The sequence below is a fragment of the Boleophthalmus pectinirostris genome, unplaced genomic scaffold (genome assembly GCF_026225935.1).
Source record: "Boleophthalmus pectinirostris isolate CB_2022bp ecotype Guang Dong unplaced genomic scaffold, ASM2622593v1 HiC_scaffold_3, whole genome shotgun sequence".
NCBI lineage: Eukaryota > Metazoa > Chordata > Actinopteri > Gobiiformes > Gobiidae > Boleophthalmus > Boleophthalmus pectinirostris.
In genome coordinates this window covers 34270835-34284770 of record NW_026571299.1, presented here as the reverse complement: position 1 = coordinate 34284770, position 13936 = coordinate 34270835, and the positions used below count along the sequence as shown (strand labels likewise).

Here is a 13936-nt window from a genome sequence, read left to right as displayed (position 1 = left end):
ATCAAACATGTGTGATGGAAACAAACACAACTCCGGGTATGTTTTTTGAGGAGGTAACTTTATAACGTGGCTAGAAGCTCACAAGAATCAATTTTGTGTAATGTAGGACCTTTAGCAAATCTCAAAATGTTACACAGAAGTAAAACACTTAAAGACATTATAAATTATATACAACATTATAAAGAGTTGATACAACAATTAATAAGATTCAAAACACATTTCTATACACATAAATGCATTTTCTCCTTGTGTGAACCCTAGACATGCAGTCGCTGCTTCCCAGTTCGTATGAGTCTTCGGGACACGTGTTCTTGGCCCCGAGGTGAGCTTGTACCGCTTCAGCAGTTTGGAGTCACTGCACATTTTCTAAAGCATTTCTTGTGTTTTCAGGGAATACTGCAAACGTCTGCATCTTTCTGATAACAATACACAGTTTCTGCAGAACTTTCTCTCTCTCATCATCGATATCTCTCCTGAGTCAGATGAGTGTGAGTAAAAAAACAACAACAATATATTACTTTGCACTGTTAATTAGCATTATTTGTTATTATGTATTATATTTATATCTATGTGCATGCTACTATAGTATACTGTGTAAATGTATATGCTATACTACACTAGTATATTGTACATCAGTGTTTGGGGGGTTTGTGCTTTTCTTATTATTTTGTTATTAAATTGATGAATGAAGACATAAATTGTCATTGTGTCCTTGGGCAAGACTCTTAACCCACCTCGCCCCTAGTGTCGGTGTACACTGGTGTATGAATGAGTGTGTGAATGGGTGAGTGGTTCCTTGATGTAAAGTGCTTTGAGTTCCATGAAGGTGGAAAAGCACTATATAAAAATGTGACCATTTACTTTTATTATTTTAAAAGAAACTGTGAAACTGTGACAATGGGTGTGTGTTTGGCTTTATCTCAGGCGACCAAGACCTAATCCATAATCTGATCCTTGACTCCCGGATCATTGGGCAACTGGCTTCACGAGTGTGGAAAAACAAAGACCTCACCTCGTATGTTTACATCATTCCGCGACATTACAAAAATACTTAACAGAGCAAATAGCACTTTTTGTTTTTATTGTTGCAGGTATGGATTCCTAGCAGTATTTGCATCCACAGATGGAGGAATAACTCGGGTGTTTCCCAATATGTGAGTGTCAAAAACAGCAAATTACATCTATTACACAATGTTATATTTTGCACAAGTATAGCCTACTGTATGCATTTATCATTATATTTTTATATAGAGAGGTGAGGTGGGTTGAAAATCATTGTGTATAAAAATGATCATGAAATAATTAAACTATGTGTGAAAGTGGCTGTAAAAGAAATAAGAATCTCTTGAGAAAGAAATAATTGTACTACTTGGATTGACAATTAGTTACTAATAACCAGAGATTAGTTTATGTATTTGTTTATTTATCAGGCACTATAGGCACATAAAAACATTGAACTACACAAAGAAGTCATATGTTTGTGCTAGGTTATAGCAAAATTGCTAATTTCCACCTTCAGTCCCTGGACAGGTTGATGTCATAAATGGCGTATATGCCAATAAAATACAATGTATATTCAGTCAATAAGTAAAACTAGTCCTATTCAGTCTTCTTCAATTTCAGTCATTACATCTATCCACTATTTACATATTTACAGTTCATATTGCTGCATTGACACAGGGCAGATTAATGTGTACAGGTTTGTTTGGTTAAAAGCCATTGTTTGGCCAGGCCTGCAAACATTTTATAATTTATACATGATCAAATTTCATGTGGGAGGGTGTTCCAGAGGCTTAAGGCCTCTGTAGGAGAATGATGACTGACCAAATGAGTTTCTGCATCTAATAAAAGATCATTCTAACCAGTTGAAAACAAAAAATCCAAACAAAACCAATTTGGTGGTAATAAAGTCTAATTTTTTAAAAGATAAAAATAACAGTAACCCATCACATATGTTACAGTGCTGCCGACATGTGGGAAGAGGATCCGGAGCCGTTCAATTCAAATTTCTACAGAAGAAGTCTCGACAACAAAGGCTACATGTTCAGAGCCCCGCAGAGATCCTGTGAGTACTTTTGCAGCAAAATAACATTTCAAGTGTGTGTGTATGTATATATATGTATGTGTGTGTGTGTGTGTGTGTGTGTGTATATATGTGTACATATATATATATATATATATATATATATATATATATATATATATATATATATATATATATATATATATATATATATATATATATATATACACGGTGTAGGCTGTGCAAAGAGGCTAATGAGACAGTCCAGCACATAACTGCGGGGTGTAAGATGCTGGCAGGGAAAGCATACATGGAGCGACATAACCAAGGGGTGGGCATAGTGTACAGAAACATTTGTGCAGAGTACGGGCTGGAGACCCCAGGATCAAGGTGGGAAACACCTCCAAAGGTTGTGGAGAACGACCAAGCCAAGATCCTGTGGGACTTCCAGATACAGACGTACAGGATGCTGATGGCAAACCAACCAGACATGGTGGTGGATAAGAAACAGAGCAGACCCATGGTGGTGGACATCGCAATATCAGGAAAAAGGAACACGAGAAACTAGAGAAATACCAGGGGCTCAAGGAGGAGCTGGAGAGAGCCTGGAAATTGAAGGCATCAGTGGTGCCTGTGGTGATCGGGGCACTTGGGGCTGTAACCCCCAAACTGGTAGAGTAGCTACAACAGATACCAGGAAAAACAATGGACATCTCAGTCCAGAAAAGTGCAGTACTGGGGACAGCAAAGATACTGCACAGAACTCTCAAACTCCCAGGCCTCTGGTAGAGGACCCGAGCTGAATGTGGGTGAGAGAGACCTACCACTGTGGAAGTATATATATATATAGTGTATATATATATATATATATATATACACACACACACACACACACACACACACATATATATATATATATATATATATATATATATATATATATATATATATTAGGGGTGTCAAATTATCGCGTTAATTGCGATTAATTAATTACAGTCATATTTAGCGCGTTATGTTTTTTAATCGCGTTAATCTCTAACTTTAGTGTTTCTGTATGTGAGTTTCTTTATTATAAAACCTGTTTTTATGTGTTGTTGGGACAACAACACACACACACAAAACACATTTATACATTTTTTTATTTCGGTAATTCCACTCATTGCCGGAAAGCCACACAAAACAGGCGCAGTAACAGCGTAAGTAAACGTAATGTTAACGTTGGCTGCATCAGTCGCACAATGGACGAGGTCGAAGAGCCAGTAGAACAGAGTCAGCAGCGCACAGGTAAAAACACATTCGTGTCTTGGAAATTATTGTCCCGACGTGAAATATAAAAGAAAATAACAAATATAATATCGCCTGAAAACAACCTGCACATGAGGGGACACGCACACAAACACACACAAATAAACACAAACACAAATACACACAAACACAAACACACACCTTCATCATCGTCATTAACCTGAGAACGCGCGGACCACGTTTCCTTCCGTAGACACTGCGCGGACACCGACGTGCTCCCGTGAGCCGCGTGTGGGTCGTGTTTTCTCGCGTACGCGGCGTAAACCGCGCTTCCTCCTGTGCGTCTCTAAACCAGGACTAAACCAGGACTAAATCAGAACTAAAACCAGGTCTAAACCAGGTCTAAACCAGGACTAAACCAGGACTAAACCAGGACTAAACCAGGTCTAAACCAGGACTAAACCAGGACTAACACCAGGACTAACACCAGGACTAAACCAGGTCTAAACCAGGACTAAACCAGAACTAACACCAGGACTAAAACCAGGATTAATCCATTCCAGGACTAAACTAGGACTAAAGTAGGTCTAAACCAGGTCTAAACCAGGACTAAAACCAGGTCTAAACCAGGACTAACACCAGGACTAAAACCAGGATTAATCCATTCCAGGACTAAACTAGTCAAGTCAAGTCATTTTATTTATATAGCACATTTAAAAACAACCATAACAAGTTGCACCAAAGTGCTTTACAGCGTGAAACACAACATAATGAAAACACTAACACAAATATAAAATATTACATAGACGAGTTACTTGATGCATAAAAATAATAGTTTAAAATAGAGCTCATGGGCTGTTAAATGCCATCTTGAAAAAATGTGTTTTTAGGAGGGTTTTAAAGTCAGATAGGGAGGAGCAAGATCTCAGGGGAAGAGAGAGGGAATTCCAAAGCTTGGGGGCAACAACAGAGAAGGCTCGGCCTCCCCTGGTTTTGAGGCGGGATGGTGGGATGGACAGAAGGTTGAGCGAGTTTGACCTGAGAGACCGAGAGGCTGTGTGGGGGGTTAAAAGATCAGTGATGTATTGTGGCGCAAGTGAGTTAAGTGATTTAAAAACAAATAATAAAATTTTAAAATCAATTCTGTATTTAACAGGTAACCAGTGGAGTTGGGCTAGGATGGGTGTAATATGGTCTCTCTTTTTGGAACCGGTGAGCGTCTGGCAGCAGCATTTTGAATTAACTGTAACCTGTTGATGGAGGATTGTGGGAGGCCTGAATATAGTGCATTACAAGTTTAGTCCAGTCTATTTGTTACAAAGGCGTGAATGATTGTTTCAAGGTTAGGTTGAATGATAGGATTGGTTTTAAATTTCGCAATTTGTCTGAGTTAAAGAAAAAAAGCTAGTTTTAACAACATTTGCGATCTGTTTGTCAAAGTTTAAAAGAGAGTCCATAAAAAAACACCAAGGTTCTTTGCTGAACTTCGTGCAAATTTGTAGGCTAAAAGAGGTCTCAGGACTAAAACCAGGTCAGACTGTGAGTAGGTTATTATGTTCAGATTTCCTCGTTTACAACAAACAGTTTTGGGCTCCAAATAATGGATAAACATTCAGATCTCATAATTAATTAATTACAGTTTTTAGCATAGTAATAGACAAGTATCCGTACGGATAGGATAGAATAAGCATAGGATAAGATACGGATGGATACAATGGGGAAAAACAACTGACATCTCAGTCCAGGAAAGTGCAGTACTAGGAACAGCAAAGATACTGCGCAGAACTCTCAGGCTGCCAGGCCTCTGGTAGAGGACCCGAGCTGGATGAGGGTGAGAGAGACCAACCACCGTGGAAGGTGAGAAACACATTTATATATAAAATAATGCAATGTTCCTCAACAGCTTTAGACGACATAATCGGTGGAGAAAATGGCACTGTTGGTATCCTGGTTAGCTCGGCCGTTGAGGTTAATTTGGGAGGGAAAATTCTCAAGCCTGCAGGTAGGAGAACTGAAATTATAATTGTATTGTAATTGTATTATAATTGTGATATTTTTTTCCCTAAAACTAACACTAAGAATGTCTTTAGTGGTGGGAGTGAAATTGGACCTGGAAGCCTGGGTGGATAAGTTCAAGATCTTAGCCAGTAATGTGTCTGATGGACGGCAAGGTTCACACAAGGTACAAAACAATATTTTAAAAAATTACTATTGATGCTTTGAGTTTCCCTAGAGCCAAATATGACTCTGGTCCCTAATGTTGCAGTGTGGACCATCCAGGATCTGTGAAATGGACTGTGAAGCCAACACAGATGTAAGAATAATTTTACTAGACAAATTAGTAGTAATAATAAGTCGATTTACAATTATATTGAAATGGCATTAACATCATATTATCGAATATTGCCACCAAAGCAGACAAGCAAGTGGCTGAACCCCCATCAGAAATTACTGTAACACATTCAAATACTATTCAATATTTCTATTCGAGATATATATAATAATTGCAGCACAATGCACAGAGTGACCTTAATATCTGTTAACATGGAGTGTTCATCGGTCTTTGTCTTTAGGATCTCCTCTGTTATCTCATTGATGATGGTGGCTTTCTGGTCATGTCAAATCAGAGAGACCACTGGAAAAAGGTCAGTCTGTTAAGCCCATGTCTATCCACCAGGAGGTGCTGTTTCAACATTGCACACTTCATACTATTGTCTTTATTAATCTCAGATGGGGCTTTTCTTTGGAGACGTGGACCCTTATTTGATGTATGCTCTGTTCAACAACTCCATCTACTTTCGGAGGCAGTCGTTTCAGTATCAGTCTGCCTGTGAGCCTATCAGCAGCAGTCACACGGGGGCAGCACCGAGGAGATTTTTTGTGGTGAGATTCAATAGCCTTTTGATTTGACATGGCATTATCATCACCCCCAATAATAGTGCTCATGATGTTACTGGACAAGACCTCATTAAAACACTGCCCATCCCTTGAACCAGCTAATATAGACCACTGGGACACTGCTATGAAATGCTTTCACCAATAGACATCAAAACCTACTAACAGGTGTAACGATCAGGAGTGAGAGAGACACAATATAAGCAAATACATACTTTATTATAAACACATTGAAACACATTTGGTTCATACATTTTACTGGCTGCATACAAGATTATTTTCATGATTTAGATTTTTGTACCGCAATGTACAATGTACTCTGCAACACTTTGGCACAAAATTATACAGCTAAAACACAACTAAGGAATACTAAGAAAAACACAATTTTAAATTAGTAGTAGTATTATTTTTAAGTAATCTTCAACAAAAAATAATTGTTGTTTCTTACAACGTGGTCCTATATTAGTTCTGATAAAGATTCATTATTTTTCTTCAGTATCAAGACTTGTTCAAATTAGTTTTTATTTTTGTCACTGGTTTCCATATTGATTAGTATTTGAATATCATTCATTTTGATTCATTTTGTCTTGGTGTACTTTCAGTGGTTATTGCCTAATCTATTTGTGCCTATTTAGCTCATGTATTCTTTACCGTGTGTTTTCTTTGCAGCCGTCCATAGCTGACCTCCTGAGCTTGGCCTGGTGGACCTCCACAGTGGCATGGTGAGACTGTGTAACATTCAAATCATATGATCACAGCAGCTCCAAGTGCTCCTCACAGCAATCTCAACTGTGTTCAAACTGTGCACATGACTCAGGCATCTGCTCCTCTCCTTCCCTTTTATTACAGTCCAGTGCTCTGCCACGTTTTTCTTTTATTGATATATCCAAGATGTATTTTCTTCATAATGATGCAATGCTTTTTTTTAGGTCTGTGATACAGCAGCTCCTATATGGACTGGCATACAACAGCTGGCTTTATCAAGGTAAAATATATTTTGGTAATGGTTAAATATTTTTTAAGATTCCTATAGTGCTCAAATTTGTTCACAGTTACAGCTTAACAAGGAGTACACAATTATTATACTAATTTGAAACATGGGCTAAACCAAAATGGAATTCAGTGTGATTCTACAAAACACAGGTCTAATGTAAACATGGCTGTCTTGTAGATGACTTGCTGGTGGATGGTTTTGAGGCAAAGACAAGCAGCTGTGTGACCATCCAGAGTCAGTTCTACTTCACCAACACAACCAACATGTACAACGTGCTGCAGGACTGTGGCAACTGCTCCCGGTGTGTACTGCTGTCTTTGAGCAGTCCTCTAGTTCAGAGATTAATATATTATGCAATTACAGTAAAACTGCATTATCTACACCTACAGTTTAAAAAAATAAAAATAAAAATAGATAAATTTCTATGTCACACCATGGAACATCTGAAGAAAAGCAATTATATCTCCATGGAGACAGACCCCGTTCCAGAAAAGTTACTTATTGCACTTTTATTTCAGTGTTTAGTTTTAGTTTATCAATTGGGTAATATGATGTTCCTTACTGACCTCTAGTGGTTGTAGCTAATATCTTTGCAGGTATACTGATTGGACATCTTTTCTTCATTGACCCATTACTCAGCAAAAATAACTTTATTTTCAAGTATGCCTTTAAAATCCTTGTTGTATTAGTATTGATTTCTATCTGGTTGCAGGTTGATCCATGCGAAGAGAATAGAAAACACCAACCTATTGTTCGTAGTGGCGGAGACTCTGCCGTGTACGTCATGTGAGATCGAGAGGTTAACCCAGGTCCGCACCGAGTGTATCCTTCAAACTCAGGATTTATGTTTTTCATTGAGCTCATATGTGCTGACAATGGACAGATCATCCATCACGTTGACAGTTTCTTAGACATCATCCCTAACTCAATGTGAACAGTTCGGGAGGAAAATCCATGTGAAGTCCTAAGCAACGCACGATATCGGAAAGGCCCCACATCCTGCTTTGACTACAGTGCCTTAGTAAGTGCAATGAAAATGTGCTGACTCAATGCAATCTGATTTGATCATAGCATAGTAGCATTATTTTTAAGACAATTTTGCTCTCCTGGTCACCAGCAATAAACCCCAAAAACAATTGTATATTATTTGATAAATGTCACAGTTTTCATACTTGTTTTCATTAAACTTAAGAAAATAATTTTGTTGTTGCAGGAAAACACATCTGAGTGTGGAAGGGGCCATTTTCTGAGACCCTCTGTTGGACTGCTGGCTCCACTCACTCTGCCTCTCCTCTATCTCAGACTATAACCAACCTGTCATTCTACACAAGGCTCAGATCTACTCATCAACTCAAAGGAATTTTTAACATTTTTGAAAAAGCTCAGTTGTGTTTTAATAGTAAATTTGCCTTATTGCTTTTGTATTGGCCTGGAGTGAGTGTTGAAGCATGAACTTCTATTGAAGGTATCATTTAATGAAGCTTTGATGCATTGAGAGGTAATTTTTTTGCCTATAGATTTTACTGGACGTGACAGCTGTACACAATGAAATGGGGTAAGGAGTGGGCATAAACTTCAAAGTGCCCAAAATATGTATTGCAGCCCAAAACTCTAGGCCTGTGGTTCCCTACCATTTTCTCAATGGCTCCCATTCACCAGTAGATATTACATAATAATAATAATAATAATAATAATAATAATAATAATAATAATAATAATAATAATGGATTATAAATAATCACCATTAAATTAAAAACTCAATTATCATTAAATGTCATTATTTCCTTAAAATTCAAGCTATCTAGTATGGACTCCTAAGTTGGGAATCACAGCTCTTGGGTATTGTGCAGCACAGATTAGATCTTTTTGAAATGGATGAGCACAATGCTTGGTACCAGAGGTGTGGAAAAGTCACTAAATTTGTTTGCATGTTTTTCAAAATGCTGCTTTTTAACTTTTGTTGAATTATTTGCATTCCTTTTTATTTTTACATCTGCTTTCTCCCCTTGAAGCTTTGCACCACAGTAGATCTGGGCCTTAACATTTTCCTCAGTGTCCTTTCATCTGCGTGTGACCTTTGCCAGTGCTGTGAAGTCTGTTTGACACAACACAACCCTGATTCTATCAAATGTAGGCTTCCTCTAACAGTGATCCCAATTAAACAAATGTTCCCAGAGCACTTTGATGAAAAATCATGGTTTAAAATGCCAATATTTGACCTTAAGCAAGATTCGTGAGACATATCAGTGTCAAAACCTAGTTTTGTTAGTTTTAGAGAAATTACTCTTTTAAATTTGAAAAATGCTTCCATAGAGACTTGCTTTGGTCTTCCGCATTTCCAATGTTATTAAATATTTAGTTGCATATGAGGCTTTACGCAACAAGTCAGTGTGTTTGTGAAATACAGCTATTTTTGAGTAATAACAATAATTGATTGTAATTGTAGAAGTATTCTAACATCTGCAAAGGCCAAGTCAGTGTAAGGCCAAATTAGAGTAGGTTTGCAAAGACAGAAAACAACTAGATGTTTGTTTTTTCACTGAATCTTAAATTTATTTTCAAGAACAATGAGCATTAACATTGTTTTCTCTCTCTGCAGTAAAACTTCTATTACTCCTATTCTGTATGTAATATACTTTGTCACTGGAAAGCCCTCTGTCCTTGTTTGTATCAGCCCTATTTGAATAATGCACATAATATGTATGCCTGTGTATGAGGAATGTAGCTTCTGGACAGCTTCAGTGTTACCAATGCATTTGTTACTAATATGTGATTCTATGACGTCTGTGGACACAACTGTCTATTTGAACCTGTTGAATCACTGTGGGGGGTGTGTTACCTTTCTAATGCATATCTCTCCTATAAAGAAATGCATAAAAACATTCCAGAGAATACACAATAATCTCTAAGAATGCAGCACATATTCTAATTGTTAACAATATTAAATAAGACATATTATGAAAAATGTACTTTTATGAGCTTCTTAACCTTGTGGCTTTCTTCTTCTTTTCTTTTCTCAGAGATGTATTTAGGCCTTTATTTACTTGAGATGACTAAGAAAATAGGATTCAAATATGTTGCATAGCCATTTTTCAAAACTAAAAAAATAGCTGCTTACTATGCTTACTACAGTAAAATGGCAGCAATAAAGCGGGGCCTCTCATTTCTGTAGTATTGAACAGAAAATCAAGGGTCCCATTTATGTAAAAAAAAAAATATGTATATATATATATATATATATATATATATATATATATATATATATATATATATATATATATATATATATATATATATATATATATATATATATATATATGTGTGTGTGTGTTTCTCAAAAGATATGCCTTTCTTGTTTTTTTTTTAAACATACCCAAATACTAGTTGATCTAAAAGGTTATGCACAATATGATTGCATCTTCCTACAGTGATTTAACATCCCTGATGTCATTTTCCTTTGAGGTTAATCTGCAGACAGAAGTGTATAATATTTTGAAATGCTATTTTTAGAAAATCTTTGTAAAAAGCAGTTTTTCTCCATCTGCCTGGTGTCCAGCAGTGCCTTGTTGCACTCATTATAAAGGCATGAACACTGGGGCCAAAACAAAGACTCTTAACAGACTGAAGTCTATGGTCAGACTGAAGAAAGCTGCTCAACTAATGGACAAAAACAGATGAACTTGAAGTCCTCAGAGCACTGCCTTTTCTTCACAGTTACATTTGAACCCTGCTCCTCTGCTTTGTGCTGTTTGTCTCACACTGTGGCTGGGCCTGATCAAAGCACTTATGTCCATCTGCATCAGTCAACAGCACACATGGACACCATTATGTATCTGAATCATTTCCTACAGGATTGACTGAATGTTGTGCATCTTTATGAAGCATGATAGTGACTCCGGATCACCTGGAAGACCTCAGTGTGAACTTACTGGAAGCCAATTACATAATATTGGGCTTTGATAAACTGTTTACTAGCCACAAATGCTGAGGTCAAAGTCATTCTTGGAGTAGTTAGGTTTGAAGCAACAATTTATTTGCATGGTATTTTACAGATAAATGTACATAGGCTATCGTTTACATTCCCTTCACATCGTACATGTCTCTCCAGGACTCTAGAAGGAGAGAAGTATGGTGGCCCAAAAGGACAAAAGGAGAGACTTAAAATCAAGTGGGGAGTTTGACTTCAATGAAGCCTTTTGAAAGTGTATTTTAGGTTTTGCTGCAAGAAAAGCACAGAGATGTTAGTTATAAGCAACATACTGCCTGAATAATCTCCATTGTATGAAAAATATAGGAGTGGAAACAGTTTATGCATTTGAACACTGACCAACAGTAGGCCTATGGCACTGGCATGTAATTGGTTGGCTTTGTTTTGATGATTGTTTAATTAAAGTCTTATGATATTACTTCATAAAATTGAGTTATTTCTATGTATTTCTTTCAGTGTTGTAAATACTTCTTCTAACAGAAAGAAAGTGAATGTGTTTGAAGCATAACTGGGCACAGTTTACAGTTTACAACAAAAACTAAAATGCTAAAGCTTATATGCCTGTCTTTTTATTGGGTCTAAATAATGTTTTGGCTGTAATTTTGCTTTTATTTTCGCTGATGTTGTTACTCTGGGCAGTTTCCTCTCTTTGTGCCAGTCAATGCCACCTCATTTTTGTACAGATGACATGAAGCTGTTAGCAGAAGAAGGCTAACTTTGTAAAGATTTTGTCAGTCACATTCAAAATGGATATTTAAATGTTTATATCTTTGGTGATTAAATTCTATTCATATTTTTCACTTCAGCTTTGGATCATTATTTCTGTATACACTTGCTCTGTATCAAGTGAATTTGATATAGGATTTACTTTCAGTTTCTTTTATAAAATATTAAAATAATAAAATAATATAAAATATAAGAAAAACTTGTCAATATAAGCAATCATTAAAGTTTATATATTTATTTCTCACAGCAAATGTGTTCTGGATGATGGTCAGCAGGACAGACTGAAACTATAATGGATGTTTGTCTTTTGTTCCGGGTTAGAAATTCATTGTAGCTTTATATTCAAGTGTTATATTCAAAATGCAGGAGCAGAAATTACAGATATAGACAAATGTGCACAATGTAACTTTTCTGAGGGGAGCATATCACCAGCTTGTTTCCATGGAAATTGTATTACTGTACATGGCATGTTCCATAGTGTGACATTAAACTTGTCTATAGTTTTTGCCATACTGTGTAACATTCCAGGCAATGCAGTAACATCTTTTTGGAGACAAGCAAGAGGTGAACCATCCACCACCAAAAAGTAGCATAGTGCACCTTTAGAATCTATTATTACTTTTAACTTTTAACCTTGTTGCTTTCCATTACTGTCAGTGTCAGTTTTTAACTCCCCCATTCATCGCTCTGCTGAACATATCGTATGTGAAAGTCACATTTTCCTACATATCCATCATCATTAGACTACAGCATAATAATGAGACACCCATCTATTTATACAGTGTTTCTGTAGCCCCCACACCCTTGTTGCTAAATCTGACACATACTGCCACCTATCAGCCCTATGCTATTCATGTAAACCAAGTGTCCATTATCTAATGCTAGGAGACTGTGCTACTGACTGAGCCAGCTGTCAAAGGATTAAAATGTGAATTTTGGGCAGATTGACAAGGGGCAGAGGAGGGTCTGGAGTTATCCATAGTACCCGTGTTCATTTGTTAGCTATGTCACTCAATACAATATCAAACAGTGGCAGAGTTCCACATAGGAAAGACGATAGGTGCATGACTACTTTTAAAAGTCGCTCAAATCTCTGGAGGGGGTTATGGGATGTTTTGGATCCCCTGAAACCACCCCCAGCTGCTCCTTTTGGGTTACGAGATACAATGTCCCATCCAGCAGGGCATTGTGCCTTGTTATGTGGCTTAGAGAGAGTTTGACTGATCTGATTTAGCTGTGATATCACTGGAAATATGTTTGGCACAGCTCTTTGCACTGTTATAATGTGTGATTATAAAGTTTATCTAGTAGGACCCCACGGTTTCACCCCTCACTAGTTGACAATAGCAGACACAGGACAGACAATGAAGTGGAGACTGAGGCATATACTGCATGAGGGTCTCTGCTTTACTTGATTCTTTTAAGAGTGTATGTAAGTATTTCAATTTAATATATTAATATTTTTCCATAGAATAATGTTTTGAGTTTAGCAATTAGTTAAAATTTAAAATATATTTTTTAGGATTATTTGTTATATTGTTTATCATGTTTGACTGTGTGAACTTGCATTGAGGCACTATTCACTACAGTTAGGCACAAACTCTTACTCAAGGATGAAGATACATGTTTTCTGAGCATGATAAAAACATTCAGAAGGGAGTTAAAATGCATAAGTCATAATAATTACTATAACTGTTGATAGTTTAAAAAACAGAACTGCCCAACAAAAGTGTCATTCAAGAGGCCACAGAGCCAACAGGTGCAGTGAGATTAGAGTGACTAAGCAGCTGTCACTGGGTACCCGAAGAGGAAATATCAAGTAATTAGATTTTAAATTTATCCTAATTCACTTTAAAGATTAGACAATTTATTTGTCTTTGTTGTCGGAAAGTGGTGCTGAGCTATACATATTCCTTCTTGTACATGTGTATGCTTTATTTTTAGCTGTATTTTAATGTACCATTGTCATCACAGATTACTACTGTTGTTGGAGTTTGCTAAATCTTGGAAGATAGAAATCATTCAATTTAAATAATTTGGACAAAAGGAGGATAACAACAGACTG

General features: G+C 36.8%; 1 protein-coding gene across 1 annotated transcript in view; it reads left to right on the top strand.

The window, feature by feature from the left end:
* Window positions 1-10335, top strand: part of LOC110168769 (voltage-dependent calcium channel subunit alpha-2/delta-2-like) — a 36900-nt gene extending 26565 nt beyond the window's left edge. The window contains exons 23-38 of the mRNA XM_055160169.1: window positions 262-322; window positions 391-488; window positions 925-1015; window positions 1092-1154; window positions 1962-2065; window positions 5172-5270; window positions 5359-5450; window positions 5535-5582; window positions 5842-5913; window positions 5999-6151; window positions 6833-6885; window positions 7093-7148; window positions 7335-7458; window positions 7870-7979; window positions 8096-8178; window positions 8371-10335. Coding sequence (XP_055016144.1) covers window positions 262-322; window positions 391-488; window positions 925-1015; window positions 1092-1154; window positions 1962-2065; window positions 5172-5270; window positions 5359-5450; window positions 5535-5582; window positions 5842-5913; window positions 5999-6151; window positions 6833-6885; window positions 7093-7148; window positions 7335-7458; window positions 7870-7979; window positions 8096-8178; window positions 8371-8466 — 1403 coding nt within the window. The 3' untranslated portion in view covers window positions 8467-10335. The remainder of the gene's footprint in view (window positions 1-261; window positions 323-390; window positions 489-924; window positions 1016-1091; window positions 1155-1961; window positions 2066-5171; window positions 5271-5358; window positions 5451-5534; window positions 5583-5841; window positions 5914-5998; window positions 6152-6832; window positions 6886-7092; window positions 7149-7334; window positions 7459-7869; window positions 7980-8095; window positions 8179-8370) is intronic.
* The last annotated feature ends 3601 nt before the right edge of the window (window positions 10336-13936 follow it).